At 34.9% G+C, this 25,162-nt stretch overlaps 1 protein-coding gene across 4 annotated transcripts in view; it reads left to right on the plus strand.

Annotated features, from left to right (window-relative positions):
* Nucleotides 1–25,162, plus strand: part of THADA (Thyroid adenoma-associated protein homolog) — a 223,851-nt gene that overhangs the window by 66,751 nt on the left and 131,938 nt on the right. For all 4 annotated transcript variants that reach the window (XM_089092152.1, XM_089092155.1, XM_089092153.1 and 1 more), the window contains exons 4-7: nt 5,151–5,406; nt 8,899–9,023; nt 13,886–14,030; nt 19,428–19,545. In XM_089092152.1, coding sequence (XP_088948278.1) covers nt 5,151–5,406; nt 8,899–9,023; nt 13,886–14,030; nt 19,428–19,545 — 644 coding nt within the window. The remainder of the gene's footprint in view (nt 1–5,150; nt 5,407–8,898; nt 9,024–13,885; nt 14,031–19,427; nt 19,546–25,162) is intronic.

Genomic DNA, 25,162 nt, shown 5'->3' on the forward strand with positions numbered 1-25,162 from the left:
GGAGTTATGGGTTTTTATATTTCTTAACATTGGACGTGATCGTCTCTTGCTAGGTTGCTAGCTACCGCTGCAACCCGGATAGGCTGTGAACTAATAATTTTTGTCCGTTTTAAGTTTCAACTTCACTCTTTACTTCCCTCGAAAAAGCTTTGTTTTTTAAATTAATTCCCTATTTTAGAGCAGATGTGAACTAGTTTAGAGCAGATGTGAACTAGTTTAGAGCAGATGTGAACTAGTTTAGAGCAGATGTGAACTAGTTTAGAGCAGATGTGAACTAGTTTAGAGCAGATGTGAACTAGTTTAGAGCAGATGTGATTCGAATTATTGTTTGGCAAGGTGAAAAGAGATCTAGAGACCGATTCAGGTGACTAGAAATGTCGTACAAGTCAGATAACTCATAAACACCTTCCCCACCCTTGAGAGAATCGTCAATTGCGAGGGTAAAGCTAATGACATATGACAATTAAACTGCCCCCCCCCCCACCTCTTTGATTGCCAGTTTCCCTCCTAGCTAACAACAAAGAAAATCATTTTTGTTTCATATAAATTACACGGTCCAATCTTGCTTCAGAAATTTTCTATTTTTCTCAATCTATTTCTTGAAAATTTCCAGTTTTATTAGCAATATAAGTAATACAAAATAATAATCAGTTTTATTTCCGGAGCTGATCTGAGAGTAGTTAATTAGTTCTATATTGACACGTGATTTAGTAGATATATGGTTTTCTATTGTAAGAAAGCCATATATTAAATATGGTTTTGGGCATAATATTAAATGCTGCGTCTGATTTTTTGTTGTTGGTTTTGTTGTGATTATTCGGGCATTATAAAGATTGTGTGAGACTAGCCTAGTTCGTTATCAAATGAAAATTCAAGTATATTTAGCTCTGTATCTTAGCTCAGGCAATTTCACTTGTCTACGATATCTTCAAATGGAAAGTTGCCGGAGATCCAGTGCTAAAGGTACACTCTTGTCTCTTAAACAATATTATGGGCGTATAATGTAGAACTGATTAATCCCTTTTCACTGTAATTGGAAGAAAATTTACGAAAAATATAGGATCTGTTAAAAAAAGAAAACAAAAGATTGAACCCGTCACGTATATCGGAATTTAATGCTCGGGTGGGGGGGGATTCGTCAAAACGGCAAACTTCATAAGTAACATATCTTTTTAAAATTGAGACTTCAGGGGCCATGCCCAGAAGGGAGGGGAGGATTAAATTTGTAAAAAGTGAAAAAATAAGTGAATTGTTTAATCAAATTTTTTTCTTAATCACATGGCCTTGAAAGGGGCTCGCCCAGGCCCCCTCCCCACACCCGTACTATATGCACGCATGATTTTAACATATAAATTACTTTAGTGATTTGATGCGAAGAAACTAATATACTAACCAATAATGTGTGGTTCCATGTGTGTGTGTGTCTATGATTGCAGATGTTTTCTAATTATTTGGATGCATTTCTCGTGGTTTCTTTACAGCTGTAGAACTTGTCATTTGATTGATTACTGTCGCTAACTATATCAGGTTTAATTTTGGTATTAAATCAAAGTAGATATCTTCTTTTTTTAACAGATCCTATATTTTTCGTAAATTTTCTTCCAATTACAGTGAAAAGGGATTAATCAGTTCTACATTATATGCCCATAATATTGTTTAAGAGACAAGAGTGTACCTTTAGCACTGGATCTCCGGCAACTTTCCATTTGAAGATATCGTAGACAAGTGAAATTGCCTGAGCTAAGATACAGAGCTAAATATACTTGAATTTTCATTTGATAACGACCTAGGCTAGTCTCACACAATCTTTATAATGCCCGAATAATCACAACAAAACCAACAAAAAAAAAATCAGACGCAGCATTTAATATTTATGCCCAAAACCATATTTAATATATGGTTTTCTTACAATAGAAAACCATATATCTACTAAATCACGTGTCAATATAGAACTAATTAACTTCTCTCAGATCAGCTCCAAAAATAAAAACTGATTATTATTTTGTATTACTTATATTGGTAATAAAATTGGAAATTTTAAAGAAAAAGATTGAGAAAAATAGAAAATTTCTGCCTTGTCATAAACCCCTGTATAGGAAACTTTCTGTACCTTGGCTTGAACAGCAAGGGAAATATATTGGCTTGAAAATCAGGAAAAGTGGCAGCTACTACAACATTCTGCCTAAACGCGATATTTTTTTTTTCTTTCTTTTTCTTTTCCACTGATAGCTTGGCACTGGAACATCGTAGAGAGTTGTTCAATGGCTCATTTTAAAGGAAATTACCCGGGTTGCAGCGGTAGCTAGCAACCAAGCACGTAAAATACAACCCGCGTAAAAATACCTCCGGGCAATTCCCTCCTTGCTAAAAATCCTCCTCCTCGCCATAAAATTTCTTAAGGACGATTCTCTCTGAAGAATTCTCATTGGCGGGCTTCCATTTAAAAGGATTTTAATTTGTAATCGTTTTCCCAATCACTCTGGAAATCCCCCTTTCCATGGAAATTTTCCCCCAGAAATCCAGAAGTGCTGAAAATAGCCTCCAGATAATTCCTCTGGAACATCTCCACATGCAAAATTGAGTTCTCAAGCAGAAAGTAAGACAAATAAAAAGAATTCCTTTCTAGAGTTCTATCAAATCCCCCCAGTGTGAATTTCCCCTAGAAAGTTCACCTCTGGAAAATTCTACCTCCCTACGGAAAATTTTCCCTATGGAAACTCATTCCAAGCACGATACCCCCCCCCCCTAAAATATTTATATAATTTCCAATTACGAATAATATCGGTAAACAATGGGCAAATTTTATAACTTACATGCCTCTCCCCAAGGGCTTTTGGGGGTCATTTCGCCCCTAAAGACTTGTTTATTGGATGTTTCAGCTATGCTGAACAAAATAACTTATCTCGAAATTTTTCCCGGGCAACTTTGGGGAAAAAGGGGCGTGGGAGGGGGGCTACTTGCCCTCTAATCTTTTTTGGTCACTTAAAAAAGGCACTATAACTTTTAATTTTCGTTCGAATACACCTCTTGATCTTCTAGGGCTACTATTTCGATACAATCACCCCTGGGAAAAGAAAAATTAACATGCATCGGCGATCTTTCTTCTGGCAAAAAAGTAAATGCGAAATTCTACATTTTTCTAAATAGGAACTTGAAGCTCCTAAAGCGCAGTAGAGTTCTCTGATGCGCTGAATCTGATGGTGTGATTTTCATTAAGATTCCTTGACTTTTTATGGGATGTTTACGTAACAAATTGATTCTTTTGATGTTTCTACTGATATTAAAATTCCGTTTTTTAGATTTTCGGTTACTATTGAGCCAAGTTGCTCCTTACTTTAAGTTCATTGCCACGAACTGCTTTAAACGGGTCCTATCCATCCCAGCTTTTCTTTCAGTAAAGCCCTAGAAAGTGGGAGAGAAACAACTTTTGTACAGCTTGGTGTATGATATTACTTCTAAAAAACTTTTCCCGTAAAATAAGTTTTTCAAAGAAAAGTAAAGAGCTACTATAAACCAAAGCCGAACAGAAATAAAGTCAAATAATATTTCTAGTGTGTACTTTAAAAATAATTCGTGTATTCAATAGTTCCAAACGCCCATAAATTACTATCAATAAATAAATGAAACCGAAAATAAACAGAAATTTCAATAAATAACCTAGTCAAACCTAAAAGTAACAAAAACTGCCTCAATGAAGAGTAGGGCTAATGTCTCCCATAACTTCTTAATCCCAGATCTCAATTTGCACTTTACTGAAAAGAATTTTTATTTTTCGCCCGATTTTACTGTGATAAGGCCTTAAGCATGACAGCTGACTGTGAACAGTTGAAAGTTTTTTTTTTTATTGTTTTAAAAAATAGAGTTGTTAATACGTATATTAGGGGGTTTGCCCCATGGTCAATACTACGCGCTTTAAGCTAAAGTTAGAATTTTGTTAGCGTTCCTTAAAAATTAACCCTTCATCAAAAAGACCTTCAATTATAATAAATATCTGTTTGAAAGTATTAAAAAAAAACTTTAGCGTAAAGAGCGAGGTATTGATTAGGGGGTGAATCCAATCATATACGTAATAATTTCTGTTCGTTTTAATTTTTGATGTTGCTCCTTACTTTCAGTTGAAAAACTTGTTTTTTTTATTTGATTTGTGATCGGTTTTTTTTAAAATAATACTGGGAAGTCTGGCCCCCTCCCATGCTCATTTTCTTCATAGCAGTTTCCTTTCCCCCATGAAAACTTCCTCCATGGAAACATCCTCCCACTTAACCCCTGACCCCCTCCCACTACCAGAAAAATCTTCCCTGAAACCGTCTGTATACTTCCCAATAACCCAATAACCAATACTATATGTAAACACTGGGCATAGTTCATATCTTGCAGCCCTTCCCCCGGGGACTGGGGGGAATTCAGTCATCCTCAAAGATATAGTTATTATATTTTTCGACCACACTTAACAAAATGGCTATCTCAAAATTTTTATCGGGTGACTTTGAAAAAAAATGAGCATGGGAGGGTGCCATTTTTTGGGTCACGTAAAAAGGCCACTAGAACTTTTAATTTCCGTTCAAATGAGCCCTCCTGTGATATCCTAGGGCCACTGGGTCGATGTAATCACCCCTGAAAAAAAAAAAAAAAAAATAAAAAACGAATAAACACGCATCCGTGATCTTTCTTATTGCAAAAATACAAAATGCAAGTCGGAGCTTGAAACTTCTACAGTAGGATTCTCTGATACGCTGAATCTGATGGTGTGATTTTAATTAAGGTTCTATGAATTTTAGGGGGTGTTTCCCCTTTTTCGAAAATCAGGCAAATTTTCTCAGGTGCGTAACTTTTGACGGGTAGGATTAAACTTGATCAAACTTATATATTTGAAATCAGCATAAAAATCTGATACATTTCACGTATCTATTGGTATCAAAATTCTGGTTTTTAGAGTTTCGGTTACTATTGAGCCGGGTCGCTCCTTACAGTTCGTTACCACGTTCTGTTTGATCTTATCTACTTGAGAAGAATAGTTATTTCTTCTACCTATGTGCGTCAGCTGTTCAAGTACGTATAATATTTTTTTTTCTAGTGACTATATGTTTTTATATGTTGTTTTTATGTCTGTTGTTTTTTTATTGTTTACTTTATATGTCGTTTTTTTCTAGTGACTGTTCTATGCAGCTAATCGTCCAGAAATGCTTCAAGTTAGTCCAAAAAGTTCTTAATTTTCTCTCCCATCATTTGATCACACTTATGACCAGGGCAGAAAACGTGACGGAATTGGAAGAAAATGTGAAATACTTCCTGGTGGTGAAGCATGCGCCCATTGACGTGACTAGTATTGCAGCTATTGTTTCAGTTCAAATTTGGAACTTCAAGGAAGAAATATGGAAATGGAATCTTTTATTTGACCTTTCTGGAGTAGGTTCACCTATATGTCCGTATACGAATAAAATTTGCCCGTCGCTTAAATTTACTTCCCATCGTATGCGATTTTAGTTGCTTTGTCAACTAACTACCCACACTCGAAGCAAAAAATAAATAAATTACATCGGGCAAATTTTTGTAATTATTTCTTTACGGCAGTAGCATCCATGGATAAACAAATATTTAGAGGGATTACTTAATTGAAAAACTTGAAAGAAAAAGTGATAAAGGGAAAACATTTTTTTTTTAATATTTGGGGTCCAACTTCTTTTGTTTAAAGAAAGCATTTTCTACTATATTTTACTTTTTCAATATCCATTCAATACCAAAAGACAGTTGTGCATTCAACAGTTATAGAAATTTCTCTTTGACATGCTATCTTAAAATTACTTTAATAACTTTTACTTAAAGCATTGGCAATTTTAGCCACCTTTCTATTGACGGCTGGACCTTAAGACTTGAGATCATATTACGTTTTTCATTGACGCTCTGGTCTTGAGAATCTTATTTGTATTTCCACTTTTTAAATTGCTCGAAATCCGTGTTTTTCAACTGACAATATTGCTAAAAGGATAATGATTAAATGAGGAATCCAGAATGCGGAAAATTAAAAAAAAAGTTCAGTAAGAAAGCATGAGAAAGAAAGAAATGAAGAAAGAAAGAAAGAATGAACTTTAAAGCGAACATTCTTTTGAGTACAAATACGAGCAACAGTTGTTATAATAGATACGGTACAATAACATTCTCTCGTACATTGTGAGTAGTTTTTTTTTCAATATGAAATTTTTGTGGAATGCAATTCTTATTATTTCTTTAGTGAATGTAAACTCTTTAACTGTTTGCTCGCCATGTGCTTTATCTTTTATCGTTACCTTAACAATCACACACGGAAGCTGTTTACAGGGGGGGAGGGACAATGGTACAAAAATAATTGTATTTGATGATTTAAATAAGAAGTATCCAAAAATTTCAAGAAAATTTGGGACGTCTGAAACCGGGCCTCGAGGGCCCCTTTTATGTTTCCATCACTATCATTCATAACATTTGCCTGTTGACATTACAAACTCAAAGAGGGAGTATGTGCAACATATTTGTAGCCAATCATGTATATTCGGTTCATGGGAAATTTGTATAAAGTTTGGTTTCTCAATTTAGTTTTACACTGTAGCGTGAATTGACAGGAAGAGAGACATAAATGACCCCCTTTTCATACTTTTACAACCCCCTCTCCCCATCACACCCCATATGTTTTGAAAATATCTTTTGGGGGTATTTTTTACTGAAAATACCTTTTTTGTATTTTGTTGGACAAATTGCAAGAAACCGATCAATTTACCCATTCCCTAGATTTTGAGAAATGTCCCACCCCCACCCCACCCATTAAATTGTTGTGAATTGACGCCACTGGTTTTATATATATATATATATATATATATATATATATATATATATATATATATATATATATATATATATATATATATATATATATATATATATATATATATATATATATATATATATATATATATATATATATATATATATATATATATATATATATATATATATATATATATATATATATATATTTGGGTCTAATAGTATAAGCTCCTTTGTTTGTAATAATTGTTCATTCGGAGCCCTTTTTTACGACAAGAGCAATCTAACAAGTCTGTTTAAATTTCGGGATCAAAGTAGAGTAGATAATTAAATTAGTTGATTAAAATATTTGAAAATTATCCTTAAATTATTTAGTTATTGATTAATACTTGGTATGCCCTTGTACCTTTCTTCTATAAGACTGTTGTCGCTTTTTTTCTTTCCAATTTTTGAGAGTTTTTATTTTGATTCAATTTAGTAAAAATAAACGTTAATACTTTTATAGCACTTGAGTTTCAGTTAAGGAATGGACATTTTAACCACTAAAAACTATTTTACGGTTCTAAAACTGATGTTTTGTGCTGATTAGATAAAAGAAACAAGTTTTTTTTTACTGAAAGTAAAGAGCGACATTAAAACTTAAAACGAACGGAAATTGTTCCGTATATGAAAGGGCTGTCCTCTCCTCAGGCAAAACTCCTCAGTCATGTCCCCCCTAGTCAAAACCTTGCTGAAAGTAATAAAAAATTCTTTAGCATGAAGAGTGAGGTATTGACTAGGGGGCGAACCGAATCATATACGTAATAATTTCTGTTTGTTTTAAGTTTTGATGTTGCTCCTTACTTTCAGTTGAAAAAATTGTTTTTTTTTAATATTTAATTTCTGGTCGTTCTTTTAAATAATGCTGGGAAATCCGGTTTCCCCTTCAGTAAAGTCCCTTACCATATGAAAACTTACTCCATGTAAAGATCCTCCCGCGCAACCCCCGATCCCCCCCCCCTCACCGCCCCCCCCCCCCCCACTACCAGAAAAAATCCCCAGTGAAAACGTCTGTATACTTCCCAATAACCAATACTATATTTAAACATTGGGCAAAATTAATAACTTGCAGCCCTTCTCCCGGGGACTTTGGGGGATTAATCATCCTCAAAGACATAGTTATTATATCTTTCGACCATGCTGAACAAAATGATTATCTCAAAATTTTGATCGGGTGACTTTGGGGAAAAATGAGCATGGGAGGGGTCTAGTTGCCCTCCAATTTTTTTCTCTTGAAAAGGGCACTAGAACTTTTAATTTCCATTCGAGTGAGCCCTCCCGCGATATTCTAGTACCACTGGGTCGATACGATCACCCCTGGGGAAAAAACAAACAAACAAATAAACACGCATCCATTATGTTTCTTCTGTCAAAAAATACAAAATTCCACATTTTTGCAGATAGGAGCTTGAAACCTATACGGTAGGGTTCTCTGATACGCTAAATCTGATGATGTGATTTTCATTAAGGTTCTATGACTTTTAGGGGGTATTTCCCCCTTTTTTCGTGAATCATGCAAATTTTTTTCAGGCCCGTAACTGTTGATGGACAAAACTAAACTTAATGAAACTTATATATTTGAAATGAGCATAAAAATCTGATTCTTTTGATGTATCTAATGGTGTTAAAATTCCATTTTTTAGAGTTTAGGTTTTAGAGCCGGGTCGCTTCTTACTTACAGTTCGTTACCACGAACTGTTTGAAAAAGAATAGCCTAGTAAACTGACAAGGTAAGGGTTAAAGGAACAGCCGAAATGATGGTGAAATAAATGAATATAAAATTAAAATACAAAACATGAAACATGGTAAAAAAAGGAATAAATAGACTTTACTAATTAACAGGAGAGCCCAAATTCAGTTGGGAATGACTTAAAACTACTAAAGTCAAAACACATCCAGGAATGATCTATGGCGTTATTATCCTGAGTCCAGGTTCCTTTAGATACGGCTTTAAAGTATTACACAACATTGACGGTCTTGAAGTAGTGTAATGACAACTATTTTTTTTTTTCAATTCCCATGTCGAAAAATTTTCCAATACCATGCTAACAAATTTTATTTCAGGATCTTGAGAAAATTGCTCTTATCAATGGTTTATTGTCATCGTGCAGCCCTAAATACATTTCAACTTTAATTAAACCGCATGGCTTCTTAAGTCTCATTGAAGTCACTCTGGACATTTCTTCTGGGTGAGTTAGTTTAGTTGATAAATGTAAAGATAACTCCTCGTATGTTGCGTTGTTTAATTGATGGCTAAAAAAGTAGTTTTGTGTGTGTCGAGAGTTGTCTGTTTATCTAACCATATTTAACCAAGGAGTGGAAAGAAGCCCACATTGGCTTAAAGATAAACATTGCTGCTTTTTTTTCTATTGTGACGATACGTATTATTTAGGTACTTTTACATTTTCTTGACTACTGCAGACAGTGAATGAAACAATCAAAAATATACTGAATATTTTGATTGTTTTATTCACTGTCCAGTAAAAAAGTTTGTCTCTATTCGAATCGTTATTTATCGTCATGGAAAGGTAGTGTTGTCTTTAATTATTGTTTATTCTACATTTAATTTATTCTGCGTATATAAATATGGCCACCAAGGTGGCCTTATTCTACATATATAATTTCATCTACATTTAATACCTACATATAATCATCGTTCCTTCCACCGTGGCTTTTCTTACAAATTACGGGTATATAATGTTAGAACCTGAACTAGTTTAATAACAGAAATCAAATTATTGAGATTTCATCATTGCGAATGCAGTCATATTTTATGTTTGACTTCTAAATGAACGAGGTAAACGGGTTTGAGTATCCACGGACACACCCAGGGTCATGCTCAGGCCTCGCTTGTAGTATTTATTACCCCTTTTAAAAAAATATTTATTTTGATAAATAGTTTGTTAAGCAACGAAAGTTATTGCCAAAGATCATCCAAATGCACGTATTTAAAAGTTCTTTTCCACAAGGAGGGGAATGTGCGTAAATAATGATGAAATGTAAAATAATGGGTGGGGAGGAGGGCTTCTACAGGCTGAAGTATCCTGAGTGAGGAAAGGAAAAAAAATCCTGTTTGGCTGAAATACGTAGGTACTATGTTTAAAAATAATTAAATGAACCCTTGTTGAAAGAGACTGTCTGAAACTGCTTGGCCACACTTTAAACGGATTCCTTTGGGTACCCGTCTTCCTTGGCCGTTTTTCAAACAGTAAGTTGTACGCAAAATTTGGCTTTCTAGGGCTATAAGGAGACAAATGTTGAAACGGCTAGGACACGTTCTGTAGATATTATAGTACAGATTTCCAAAGATCGTCCTTTTTGTCCAACAATCTAGGACCAGACGAAGAGCAGGTTGTCTCCGAATAGGATTGAGGAGGTCCTAAGGAAAGATTTAAGGGGAAAAAGGAACTTCTTAGGAGGGCGTAAGGACGGATTCTTTGAATATATTGAGATGGAGATGGTGTGTGCGTAGCTGTGTTGGCATAAGGTGGCTTGGTGCTGCAGTGAGGTATCAGTAGTATTAGTAGTAGAGGATCTTCAGTAAAGTTCCAGATGTCAGACCAAATGGCTGTTAGAGGCAGCTCCAAAAATCATTCATGTCAGAGAGGATAGAACATTGTTTTGTTCATCTGTGAACAACCATTGTCAAATGACAGTAGAAACTGTGTATCTGTTTGTTTTTTTTTCTAAAATCGTTCGTACTATATATTCATTTTCGCATCATTTTATGTTAGGAAATTTTGTAACTTCGTAATTATCAGCGAAGTATTTGTGTGGTCGTCACTTGGTGATAGACAGAACTAAACTTTTTTTACTATAAAATAAACCGAAAATAGATAATAAATATTAAAATGTAACAAACATTATAATTTAAGATAAAATAAATATTAATAAAATTCTCTTATTTCAAAAATTTTTCCAAGCGTAAGACTACTACAAATCACCATCAATAAATAAATGAAACCCAAAACGAATAGAAATTGTAATAAATAGCCGATTCAAATTCAAAACACGCAGAAACAAAGATGTATGTAGGAATGATGTCCCCCCTCCCATGCCATTTAAAGACCAGCGCATAATTTGCACTTTACTAAAAACAATCCTTATTTCAAGCTGAATGTTTCTATGTCTGATAATATCAAAAAAATACCATTATAACCAAAATTACTGAAAAAAGCAAATGAATGTGGATTGACAATTTAAAATGTATAATAGGCCTACTGACATTCATTCAAGAAAGTGTTAATAATTTTGGATTTATTAAACTTAAAAAAGAGAAAACATTTGAAATGTAGCCTGTTTTGTTTCCATTAAAGTGCAAATTATATGGTTGTTTTTAGAAGGTGTGTGTGGGGGGGGGCATACGTTCTTCTTCCCCCCATCCCTCCGCCACTGTTAATGTGTTATCTTTTGCTTTACAGAGTCAAACGATCAGATTCCAATTTCACCATCCTTGGTAATTTAGGTAGGAAATGAGGTTAGTAGCTGGTTTCCTATTAAATCAGGAGTTAAGTAAGGTTGCTTCACATCCCCATTTACATGAATCATTTTGACGGACTTTGTCCTAAAGAGCACAGGATATGTAGTGGTAGAAAACGGACTCGATTGGGGAATTGAAAACTCTCCTAGACTTAGATTATGCTGATGACTTAAGCATCCTAGATGAAAATGTTAGAAAAATGGTTGACTTCTTAGAGGTTTTACGACCACAGGATGGAAGAATAGGTTTGAAAATTAATTTTAATAAGACTAAGTTGTTAAGAGGAAATTGTTTTTCCTCTTATAAATTATTTTCATGGAAATGTTTGAGTTGTTAAAACTCAAAATGAAAATATATTTATCCGTATATAAAGAGGCTTAACCCCCCCCCATCCCTCCCCAATACCTTGCTCTTTAAGCCAAAGTTTGACTGTTTGCTCCAATTTTTAAGGACGACTCCTGAGACTCAAGGACCGTTTAATTAGAATAGGAAGCTTTTTTAAAAGTGCTAAAATATCCAGAGTCAAGTCAAGAAGGGCTTATATCCGGATAGTCAAGGGGCGTGGGCTTTATAATATTTTTTTTCCGAATTATTGGGGGGGGGGCAATTTCCCCCCCCCCACAAAGAAAAGTTTTTTCAACTGAAAGTAAGGAGCAACATTAAACCTCAAAACGAACAGAAATTTTTCCGTATATGAAGGGGTTGCCCCCTCCTCAATACTTTTCTTTCATTATAGCTCTAGCAAACGGGGTAGAATCATATTTACACGTGAATTTTTTCCGGGGAGGGGGGGGGGGTACACAAAAAAACGCATAAATATGCATAATTTGTAAAAACGCATAATTTGTTTATAGCCATTTTTGTTACGTTTTTACGAGTCACACAAACATATATACGATCCCATTTCCTATCTGACTAAAAAAAATTCTTTGTTTTATTGCTTATTTAGACATTATGGTACTTTTTAATCCCGTCGTATGCGTAGCCTGGGGAGTAGGGGGATTTGGAGGTTAAAGAAGCCAGCTATTTCTCTTTAGAGAAATATCTTTTCAATATAATTTATGTTATCATCCTCTTCACTTTTTGCTATTTCTTCATTTTTTGCACATGTTTCAGAAACGACGTGGAGGAACCTCCACATGTTCACAAAACATGCACTGTTACAGGATCAACTTCCCACGGAGGAAGGGGGCGGGAATTCTCGGGAAAAAGTCGCACAAAGGAGATTTCTATTTTGTTCTGAAAAACGACTGAACGAAGTAAAACAATAATATGCTCAAATCAATATAACCATGTATGGTAGGGTGAGGGCCTTTTTCTCCAAAATATTTCGAGGAAATCTGAATATTTGCCTTGGTAGGGTTTCTACTCTGTTCCAAACTTTGCGAATTTACAGGAGGAAATGGGATAAGCTAGGAGATATTCCTTCTGGTTTTTAAATATTGCTCTCTTTATTTAGCATTTAAGGAAGAGTGAAATTGAACGTTTATATAGGAATAATTCATTGGTCGAAAGGTCGAAAGGTATATATCCCGATCACTCCAGAAATCCCCCCTTCCATGGAAATTTTCCCCGGAAGTCCAAACCCGCTGAAAATTTCTTTCAGACAATTTCCTCTGAACATCTCCACTTGCAAAATTGAGTTGGCAAAGAAAAGTAAAACAAATAAAAGAAATTTTCTATAGGAATTCCGTCAAATCCCCCCAGCGTAAAATTTCCCTGGAAATTTCCCTCCAGAAATTTCCCTCCCCATGGAAAATTCTCCACATGGAAACCCAACCCAACAACCCCCCCCCCCGAAATACGTCAGTATACTTCCCAATAACATACAATATACGCAAGCAATGGGCAAATTTAATAACTTAACGCCCTTTCCTAATAGGCCCTGGGGGTCATGTTACCCCTAAGATCATAGTTATTGGGTCCTTACACTTTGCTGAACAATATGGCTATCTCAAAATTTTGATCATACAACATTGGTAAAACAGGGGCATGGGAGGGGGGCTAGTTGTCCTCCAGTCATTTTGGTCACTTAGAAAGAGTTCTATAGATTTTAATTTCCGTTCGAATGCACCCTTTCCCGATCTTCGAGGACCAATAGTTCGATACGATCACCCCGAAAAAAAAATGAAGCAAACAAACACGCATCCGTGGTCTTTTTTCTGGCAAAAAATGCAAAGTTCCACATTTTTGTGTAAAGAAGCTTGAAACTTCTACAGTTGGGTTCTATGATGCGGTAAATCTGATGGTGTGATTTTCATTTAGATTCCTTGACTTTTAAGGGATGTTCTTCCTTTTTCAAAAATCAGACAAATTTTTTTAGGCTTGTAACTTTTGATGGGTAACACTAAACTTGATGAATTTTATATATTTGGAATCAGCATAATAAGCCATTTTTTTTTATGTATGTATTGATATCGAAATTCCGTTTTTTTAAGTTTTGGTGACTTTTGAGCCGAGTCGCTCCTTACTTAGTTCGTTACGACGAAATGTTGGATATAATTCAAAGATCAAATTTAAACCTATATCATTCATTTTAACAATTATCATAAAGATCTTTTTTATTTTCAGATCAACGAGAAACACTCTCGCTTTGATGGCTGCAAGGACAGTTGAATCATGGTTCAGTGTCTTTCTCAAAAATTGTCAAGCTCCACATACCAGTTCTGAACAGGCGAAAAGCTGTCAGGGAAATGAAAATTTTCTTCGGAAACCTGTAGGCAAATTTTAAATTTTATAACTCAATTCAGTGGCGAAATCAAACTTCATTCAATGGTTAAGAAGGAAAATTAAAAACAATAATTGAAAGTTAAATAAAATTATTAATTAAACGATCAAGAACTAAAATTAAAATTCAATAGCGATAAAAAAAAAAAGGCACAATGCCATGCAATTCTACCGAATTAAGTTGCTGGCTAATTTTTCTGTGGAGCAGCACTACTTTAGTTTTTCTTTTTCAATTTTATTTATTATTTTCAATTTTTTTAAATTATTTTTTTTTAATTCTATTATGTTTTTTCAATTTTGTTTCTTTTTTTGTGATCTCTACTATGTAGCTTGAACATTAGAACAAATGTTAGAAATATAAGGGAAAAAAAAAAAAAAATTAGAGGCTACGTAATAAAAACGTCCTTTGAAGTTTTAAAACTGCCTGACTCGAGATAGTTCTCAAGAAAATGTTTTTTTGCCTTTCAAATAGTATCAAGATGAAACCTATCAAATAGTATCAAGATGAAACCTATCAAATAGTATCAAGATGAAACCTATCAAATAGTATCAAGATGAAACCTATCAAATAGTATCAAGATGAAACCTATCAAATAGTATCAAGATGAAACCTATCAAATAGTATCAAGATAAAACGAAACAAAGCTGTCCTAGCTGTGAAAGTAATCCTCTAGGAATCATAAAATGCCGAATCAGTTGAAAATATTAAATTATCTATTCAAGTTGAAATTTTGCATCTTCCAAATTTCCAGGCATTATAGGATCTTTTTTCCCGATTTTGTTGCCTCATATATTTTTATCAATTTATTTGATAAGAATTAGTAAGAAAAATTAAAATTTCCTGCATATCTTGTAGCTCGTGAGAGTTAGAAGTAAGTTCTAAAGCTTTCGCTTTTATATTATTTTTCTTTTGCATCAGAGAGGTAGCTTATAGGGTTTTCATTTAACTCAAACTGAGGCAACTGTTTATCTTGTAAGAACTATAGCTTATTTGGTGTTTCCGAAGCAGAATTAAAAACACCATACGTGCCATATGCACCATTTTAACCATAAGCACGATATTAACTTCGTTGAAACGTAATAGCGTCGATTCACATAGAGACATAGAGTATCAACAGAGTCAGAGAGTATCATACGCACCATAAAAAACCATAAACCGTAATCACCATAAGTCTCTTATTAACTTTTTAGGAACCAAATAGCGTCGATTCATAGAGAGTTTAACTGTAAAAAGTATTGTGACTCAAAATTTCGTTATTTTTGCTTGCATAAAGCTTCATGCAAAAGAGCCTTTCAGTTTGTTTTTTCGTTTCACTGGCTAAAAATTTTACAGGGCAACTGCTTAAAAAGAATGCTTAAAAAAGGCTAGAGATAGTCTTTTTTATGGACAAGGTAAAAAAGCAAAGAAAATCCAAAGAAAGACAGACAAGCCTTAATGATCTAAAAAGTGAAGCAGGTATTCATTTTTAATCTTTATTTTGCGAATGTGCAAATTTTTGTCTTAAGTTTTTCGAAACTTTTGGTTTTATAGATACACTTTTTCAAAATCAAGTAACTTCGAATATTTAAGAAATTTATATTATTTTTTTGACAACCGAATCAAAAATTCCGTAGCTTTTATTCAATTTCGATATCGGGTTCTTTTTGGAAAGATTCCCATTATTAATATTTAATTTATTAATATTTTATTTTAATAATAAACATATTTAATAATAATATAATAACATATACATATAATAACATATAATAACATATAACAATAACATATAATAATAACATATTTATAACATATTTTAATTGACTAATCGAGTATGAAATCGAGTGAGAAGGCAAGAGTTCTTTTACATGCAAAAATGAAACATATACGGAGAAAAAAATGTCTAAACCTTTCGTCACGCATTGATGTTTCTACAACTCTAACAACTCACTGCAGTACCACGCCGCCTGAGGCCAAGACCGCTACACATGCTCCTCCTCCATCCCAATCCATTCAAAGCCCCCCTCCTTACACCCTCACAGGAAGTTCCAGTTCCTCTTAAATCTTTCCTTGCGAACTCCTCCCACCCAATTCGGGAACGACATGCTTTTCGTTTGACCCTAGATGGTTGGCTGACAAGGACGATCTTTGGCAATCTGCCATCCTTCGTCAGCAGTACGTGTCGTAGCCATCTCAGCCTTTCTATCATTATAGCCATAGAAAGCGGTATTGAATCACATTTTTTGTACGGTACTGTCGTTCAGTCGGATACCTAGAAAAATCCGTGGGCAATTTCAAACATCTAGCAACTCCTCTTCCGTTTTTCAGAGCGCCCACGTTTTTCAATCTGTCATCCGAAGAACGTGCCCTAGTCATCTCAACCTTTCTTTCATTGTAGCCTAGAAAGTGGGATTGAGCCACATTTTCTTACAGCTTACAATAAATACGGTCAGTCAGACGGGTACCCAGAACAATCCGTAGGCAATTTCTCTGGAAAACATCTAGTAAATCTTCATCCGCTTTTCGGAGCGCCCATGCTTCAGAGTCATATTTGACCACTGTTATCAATATAGCTTCCAATATTCTGATCTTGATTCGCAGACTTATTTTCCTATTTTCCCAACCTTTTTTCAATCATGAAAAAAAGTCTCTGGGTCTTAGCTATTTGAAATACGGTCATTCAGATGAGTACTCAAAACAATTCGTAGCCAATTTCTCTGGAAAACATCAAACAAATCCTACTGGAGTGATGTGTCTGGATATCCTGAAGTGACTCTTTTTCTAGACGATAAATTTCAAGAATTTTGTTTTTTCAGCTCACATAGACGGTTCTTGATTAGCTAAAATTGGAGTATAAAGCAGTTTTACAAAATAAAATATCTTCAATGGCTTTCTTGAAATCTTGATTTAGTGAATTTGCTATATTTTGAGAAATTACAGCACCCTAGCTATATTGGTAAAATTTTTAAACATTAAGCAACACCAATAAAATATGTAGCCCACCACAATAGCGTCAAATATTTATATGATTTAGTGTTTTATCCACAGTAAGCAGACAAATGAGCAGCTTCATAAATCTTTATTAAGTCTTTGGGAAGTAAGGCTAGAAATTGATGGTTTGAAGCATTGTTTCCAATTTTTTATTTTTGTTTTGAGTTCTCGGATTTGATGCTCATTATATTTTATTCGAGTAAGGCTATGAAGATTTCTATTTCAAAAACCCAAGATTAGTCGCCTAACGAAACTAAGAATTTACTCTGCCACGGTAGCTAGCTTTATGCTGTACTTGTCAGAGACTTGGTCCTTGAGTCAGACGAAAATGATGAAGGTAGATGCTGTCCAGACGAAAAGCTTCCGTAAAATCGAACGTATTAGATGTTTCAACAGGGTACAGAACTTGGAGATCCTCCTGTTTCTTAAATTGCCACTCTGTCTGAGCAGCTTGAGTCTCGCTCTCGTACTGTTACGGTCATCTACTTTGCTTGCCCACTCAACAACCCCTCCCGCCCGACTTCGATATATCTGCAAACGAATAGAAACGCCCCAGAGGTAGACCACACACAAGATGGGCAAAAGGCATCCGCGGTCGACTCACTACCAGGAACATTGATCGTAATGAAGCTCCAGCCCCGGCATAGGACAGAAGACTATGGAGACGACTGATGGGACTGACCATTTATTCCCTCTACGCTGCCGACCTTGCTGAGCAAGAGCTTTAAGTCAAGTATGAAGATGATCTATCACGGCAAGGCCATACCCAGAGGGGGATTTAGGGGGGGGGGGTTTAAGCCCCCCTCCCCCGCAAAATGTTTGTTTGACTCGTAAAAACGTAACAAAAATGGATATAAACAAATTTTGTATGCATTTTTTGAGGGTTTTTTGTGTAACCCCCCCCCCCCCAAGAAAAAAAATCTTTGATTAAAACCTCCTCCGAAAAAAAAATCCTGGGTACGACCTTGTATCACGGCATAAAATATATGTATCTCAGGATTTTCCTGTGAACTGCCTGCACTTTGTTCTCTTTTTCTGATTTACGTCTTTGTTGCTTGGAATAATTAAGACCTAAAATTGAAATTTCTTTTGATACGGGGCTGGGAAAATTTAAATTTCTTTGATTTGTTTTAGAGTCATCTAGGAAATGGTAAATTGTTAAATATTGCTTCGAAACTGGCCCAGGTATTCCACACTAGTTAAATTTGAAACTAATTTTGAGACGAGGTCGCAACACGTGAAATTCCTTTGATGGGTTTTTAAAGGTGTATTGGAAGTGCTGTTTTGCTCAAAATAACTAATTTGTTTTTTGCATGCATAGTCATTTGCAAATAAAAAGGGTAACCATCCTGCTGATTAGCATAGAGACTGGAAGTAAGTACTGCCATCTATTTCCTGCAAATCCTAGACACGGCTTATGATACGTTTCTGCTCCGCCATACACTGAACGCTTGTGAACCTATGTCGGTATTAACAATAATCATGAAATAAAACTTGTAGGCAGATCTTAGAGATTATACTAAAAGTTAAAACCAAATTACAGTTTTTGGCTTCTTGTCTCAGGAACTGCTGAAATCCAAATTTTAGTTTTTTTTTTAGGTAGAGCGAAATCAGAAGTCTGATTTTACGACAGTCTTTTTCAAATCATCATGTTTATAAAGTCCCGAATAGAACCCCTGGTATGTGTTGCAAACATGGCGCGGCATGTACTATTGCGGCAGCACTCAAGTTTATGCTTTGCAAAACTCGAGAACAAACCGGTTTTATCTGTCTGTATGATACATTGATACATTGACATGATACATTGGAATTAAATAATTTGGGCTGTATATTCGCACATTAGGGGGTGGGGTGGGGATAATGTATTTTGGCAGCGTGAAGATAGAAAACAATTCTTACTTCATAATATGCAGAATAATTTTAGCTAACACATTCTGCATGCAGACCCGCTATACCTCCCCCACCCCCCCGAATGTGCAAATATATAGCCCAAGTATGTTTCTAATATTTTCATCATGTTTTGGTATTTTCATTAGGATTCACTTAACTTCACTCCTTGAGTGTTGCCGCTATAATACATAAGTTCCCAATTTTTTTTTCTGTATGCCCCACTTTTGGGTTTGTTGGAAGAATACTCTTGCCCACTGTTAATTTATTGGAAAAGAATATTTTTTGAAGTTTTTTTTTTCAAAATTAGATAGCAAGTCCCGTAATCAGAATTAAATAGTTTTTTTTTGTATTGAGAAAACACATCCCTATGAACAAAGTTTCTATGAAGTTCATTTGCAAACTTCGAACCAAAATCTAAAACTAATCTAAAATATTTTTTAACTTGAAGATCTTATCGAATTCCATACCTGTTTAGTTTTACATATATGTTCATATATTATTTTGGTTACATTATATTACATTTTGTAGCTCCTGGATCGTATTTTGATGGAAGTTCTCTTAAATACTGACCACTCTATTGATGCTGTCCGCTATTCGTCAAAGAGAAGCTTAGAAAGTGGTGTTGCTGTCTACTCGAAACTTTTTGGTAAGTTATTATATTGTTTTATTGATATTAATTAAAAAAAACTTTTTCCACAAAATATGTTTTTCAAAGAAAAGTAAAGAACTCCATTAAGCAAAAAATGAGCAAAAATAAAATCAAACAATCTATCAACGATTAAACTGCCACTAGATATCTTCAATAAACAAATGAACCTCAAAACTAGAAGAATGAACAACAATTAATCGAGTCAAACTCAAAACGAGCATAAATTAATATGTTAAGCAAGCAAAACTCTTATGCCTCCCGACGACGGATTATAATTTGCACTTTACTGAAAAAAATATAAATGTTTTTACATTTATAACTTTAATAAATCAAATAATATTAACACTTTGATTACTAAATATCAGTATATGTATATTAAACTGACAATTCACATTCATTTGTATTTTTTTCAGTAAAGTACAAATTTTGTTCTGGCCTTGGGAAGGCATAGGTAGGGTTACCTAATGTGGGGTTACACAATAAGTGGGGTTTTGAGCCCCACTTATTTTGATTTCTGCTCGTTTTGAGTTTGACACGGTTATTTATTATAATTTCTGTTTGTTTTGGGTTTCATTTATTTATTGATGCTGATTTGTGGTAATTTCACGCTTGGTAGATTATTTGATTTTATTTTTGCTCATTTTTTGTTTCATGGAGTACTTTACTTTTCTTTGAAAAACTTGTTTTGTGAAAAAAGTTTTTTTAATTAATTTCTGTTCGTTTTATATTGACATAGTACTTTTCAGTGAAAAAGAAAATAATACTTTAAATCTTTTCGTTTTTTAAGAATTGACAGTTTAGCCCTGCTATTTGTATGCTGGAGAAAAATTTTCAGCAATTTTTAACAACATGCACCCTTTTAAAAATCTGGACACAAATAGTAGCGTTTAATTTAGTTTCATACCTCCTCTAGTTGGCCTGAAATGGAAAACTTGATACCATTCGTAAGAAAAATCTTTTTACTTTCTTTGATAGCTTGGATACACTTGCGCTATTTTGATATGGTTAAATTTTAAGAGGAGAAGTAGCCCCAACAGTTCGAACACAATACCCTCAGTTGTTCTCAGGATACTGTTGAGATGCTTTATTGGAAATTATCATCATCATAGTGCATTTTCGTTTAATCTCAAGGCAATATTTGGATCTTAAACACAATGGGCGAATGGGTGGGTGGGTTTAGTAGGGGGATTAATTACCCTCCAATCACTTTTGACTTAAAAAGGGTATCAGCCCTTTCTATTTTCAATTGAATGAGCCCTTTTCGAAGTTACCACGACAACTCCTTCGATGTACCCTAATCTAAACAATAACAACAACAAAAATAATACATTATACCCACATCGATCTTTACTATAAAAATGTCAAGCCTTCCAATCACTTTGGACTATTAAAAAGGGCATTAGGCATTTCGATTTCCAATCGAATGAGCCCTTTTTGAAACGACAACGCTTTCTATAAACACCTTAAATTACAGCCCTTACCCTAAGGGCTGTTAGGGTGGTTGTCATCCTCTAAGACCTAATTTCCAGAACTTTCAACTGCGTTAAACAAAATGGCTATTGATTGGATGTGTCTAGGAAAATAGTGGGCGCGAGAGGGGCGTTAGTCGCTCTCCAATCACTTTCAACTATTAAAAATGGCACTAGCCCTTTCAATTTCCAATCAAATGAGCGCTTTTGAAGTTTCTACGACAACACTTTCAATAAAAACCTTATATGCCCCCAGGGTATAACTTACAACTCTTGCCCTGAGGGCTGGGGGGGGGTGTCATCTTCAAAGACCTAATTTCCAGAACTTTCTACAATGATGAACAAAATAGCTATCTGAAAATTTTGATTGGATGTGTTTGGAGGAATGGTGGGCGTGAGAGGGGGGTTAGTTACCCTCAAATCACTTTCGATTATGAAAAAGGGCACTAACCCTCTCAATTTCCAATTGAATGAGCCGCTTTTGAAGTTTTTACGACAACTCTATCTATAACAAACTTATATGTCCCCAGGGCATAACTTACAACCTTTGCCCTGGGGACTCTGGGGGGTTTGTCATCCCGAAATACATGATTTCCAAAACTTTCAACTACGTTGAATAAAATGGCTATCTCTAAACTTTGATTGAATGTTTTTGGGGAAATGGTGGGCGTGAGAGGGGGGTTAATTACTCTCCACTTACTTTCGACTATTAAAAAGGGCAATTTCAATTTCCAATCAAATGAGCCCTTTTCTAAATTTCTACAACAACTTTCTATATAAACCTTATATGCCCCCAAGGCATAGCTTACAACCCTTGCACTGAGGGCTCTGATGGGGTTATCATCCTAAAAGACCTAATTTCCAGAATTTTCACCTACTTTGAAAAAAATGGATATCTCAAAATTTTGATTGGATGTGTTTGGGAAAATGGTGGGCGTGAGAGAAGCGTTAGTCGCTCCCCAATCACTTTCAACTATTAAAAAAGGCACTACCCCTTTCAGTTTCTAATTGAATGGGCCTTTTTGAAGTTTCTACGACAACGCTTTCAATAAAAACATTATTTGCCCCCAGGGTATAACTTACAACCCTTGGCCTGAGGGCTGGAGGGGGGGGGGCGTTGTCATCCTTAAAGACCTAATTTCCAAAACTTTCAACTACGTTTAATAAAATGGCTATCTAAAAATTTTGATTGGATGTGTTTGGGGAAAAGGTGGGCTTGAGGGGGGGGGGTTAGTTGCCCTCAAATCACTTTCGACTATTAAAAAGGCACTAGCCCTTTGAATTTCCAATCGAGTGAGCCCTTTTTGAAGTTTCTACGACAAAGATTTCAATAAAAACCTTATTTGCCCCCAGGGTATAACATACAACCCTTGTCCTGAGGACTGTGGGGGGGGGCTGTCATCCTCAAGACCTAGTTTCCAGAACATAAAACTACGTTTAATAAAATTGCTATCTCCAAATTTTGATTGGATGTGTTTGGGGAAAAGGTAGTCGCGAGAGGGGGGTTAGTTGCCCTCCAATCACTTTGACTATTAAAAATGGCATTAGCCCTTTGAATTTCCAATCAAATGAACCTTTTTTGAAGTTTCTACGGCAACGCCTTTTATAAAAACCTTATATGGCCCCAGGGCATAACTTACTACCCTTCTCCCTGAGGGCTGTGGGGGAGTGTCCTCCTCAAAAACATAATTTCTATCTGGAAATCAACTACGCTGAATAAAATGGCTATATCAAAATTTTGATTGGATATGCTTCAGGAAATGGTGGGTGTGGAAGAGGTTTTAGCTGCCCTACAATCACTTTCGACTATTAAAAAGGGCACAAGCCACACCAATTTCCGATTGAATGATCCCTTTTCGAAGTTTCTACGACAACTTCTTCGATACGAAGTGCCCTGCTCTAAAGAAAAAAAAATAACACATTGTGCCGACATGGTTTTTATATGCCCCCGGGGCATAACCTAAAACCCTTGCCTGGGGAGTGTCCTCCTCAAAAATATATTTTCTGTCTGGAAATCAACTGCGCTGAACAAAATGGCTATCTCAAAATTTTGATTGGATGTGTTTGGGGGACTGATGGGCATGGGGGGGGGGCTAGTTGCCCTTCAATCATTGTCAATTATTAAAAAGGGCACTAGCCACTCCAATTTTCAATCGAATGAGCCCTTTTTGAAGTTTCTACGACAACTCCTTCGATGCGTAGTTCCCTTCTATGGAAAAAAATAATACATTGTGCCAGCATCGTTCTTTACTTAGGCAGCGCGATTGCGCTGCCTATGATTATAGCCTGATCACTAATCTTCACATTTGCAGCGTACAAAAAAAAAAAAAAAAAAAAAAAAGAGAAACGAGGAATAATAGGAGTTAAATTAAAGAAGAAATTAAAGAAAACAATAAAAACAAAAAAAAACAAAATGAAAATGTGGGTGATTTTCAACCAGTAAAAAAAAAAGAAAAAAAAAAACAAAAAAAAAACAAGGAAAATGTGTAACAGAAAAAGCTGACTTTTTGAAGTAATTAAATAAACCAAAAAAAAAATTTTTTTTAACTGAAAGTTAGGAGCGACATTAAAACTTAAAAAGAACAGAAATTATCCCATATATGAAAAGGGCTGCCCCCTCCTCAACTCCTCGCTCTTTACGCTAAAGTTTTTTTGTTTTAAAAAGTACAGTTATCATAAAGAGTCAAACTTTAGCGTAAAGAGTGAGGCGTTGAGGAGGAGATAGCCCCTTTCATGTACGAAATATTTTTTGCTCGTTTTAAGTTTTAATGTCACTTCTTACTTTCAGTTAAAAAAACTTGTTTTTTTTTAATTTAATCTCTGAACGTTTTTGAATTAATGTAGGTTTTGAATTTGGCTCACCGTGTATAAATATTTAAAACGAAATGTGCATAGTAATTTTATCTTTTTTGGCTAAATGGCCTTATCAAAATTATTCCGTATATGAAAGAGGCTGTCCTTTCCTCAACGCCTCGCTCTTTACGCTAAAGTTTCTTATTGTTTTAAAAAGTAGAGTTGTAAAAGAGTCAAACTTTATCGTAAAGAGCGAGGCGCTGATGAGCGGACAGCCTCTTTCATATACGGAATAATTTCTGTTCGTTTTAAGTTTTAATGTTGCTCCTTACTTTCATTTAAAAAACTTGTTTTTTTAAAAATTTAATTTCTGAACGTTTTTGAATTAATGCAGATTTTGAATTTGGCTCACCGTACATGAATAATTAAAACAATTTGCATGTTAATTTTTTTTTTTTTACTAAATGGCTGTCTCAAAATTTTGATTGGGCGATTTTGAGGAAAAAGGGGCGAGGAGTAAGCACGCATCCGTGATCTTTCTTCTGGGAAAAAAAAAAATACAAAATTCAACATTTTTGCAGATAGGAGCTTGAAATCTCTACAGTAGGATTCTATGATACGCTGAATCTGATGGTGTGATTTTTATTAGGATTCTATAGATTTTAGGGGGTATTCTCCCTTTTTTTGGAAAATACTACAAATTTTCTCAGGCTCGTAACTTTTGATGGGTAAGACTAAACTTGGTGAAACTTATATATTTAAAATCAGCATAAAAATCCAATTCTTTTGTTGTATCTCTTGGTATCAGAATTCCGTTTTTCAGAGTTTCGGTTACTATTGAGCCGGGTCCCTCCTTACTTACAGTTTGTTGTGTATAAAACGAGGTCTTTATGTATGTATTTTTTACTTTGCCGAGATCTAGGACTCGGTTTGGAATTTTTATACGAATTGATTTTGAACTCTATCTCCTATTTTACGTATCTTACGTGCTACTTTGTTTTTTTGTGGGCTAACTTGAGTGGAATCTAAATATACCAGTATTCAAGCTATATTATTAGTTTTGACTAGATAATGCTGGAGTTCATTATCATTTTTTTGTATTTTTGTGTATGAATACTTGTCGCTAGTAAGTCAATGTAAATTCATCACCAGTGTGAATGAATATCAGGAATTTTGACAATTAAAACACTGACCGGGTGGACGTCCTGACAATCTTTGAGGATGCCAAATTGTCCTGCTATGCCATGTTTGTTGAGAAGAACAATATATATAGTAAAATGTATAGACATCTAGTGTTTGCTATTTCTGATTAGTTGGATTTGGAAAATAGGTATGCTTCAACGGGCTTCTTT

This window comes from Artemia sp. Qi Xiang Cuo, chromosome 7, assembly GCF_049724085.1.
Source record: "Artemia sp. Qi Xiang Cuo chromosome 7, ASM4972408v1, whole genome shotgun sequence".
In the NCBI taxonomy this organism is placed as follows: domain Eukaryota; kingdom Metazoa; phylum Arthropoda; class Branchiopoda; order Anostraca; family Artemiidae; genus Artemia; species Artemia sp. Qi Xiang Cuo.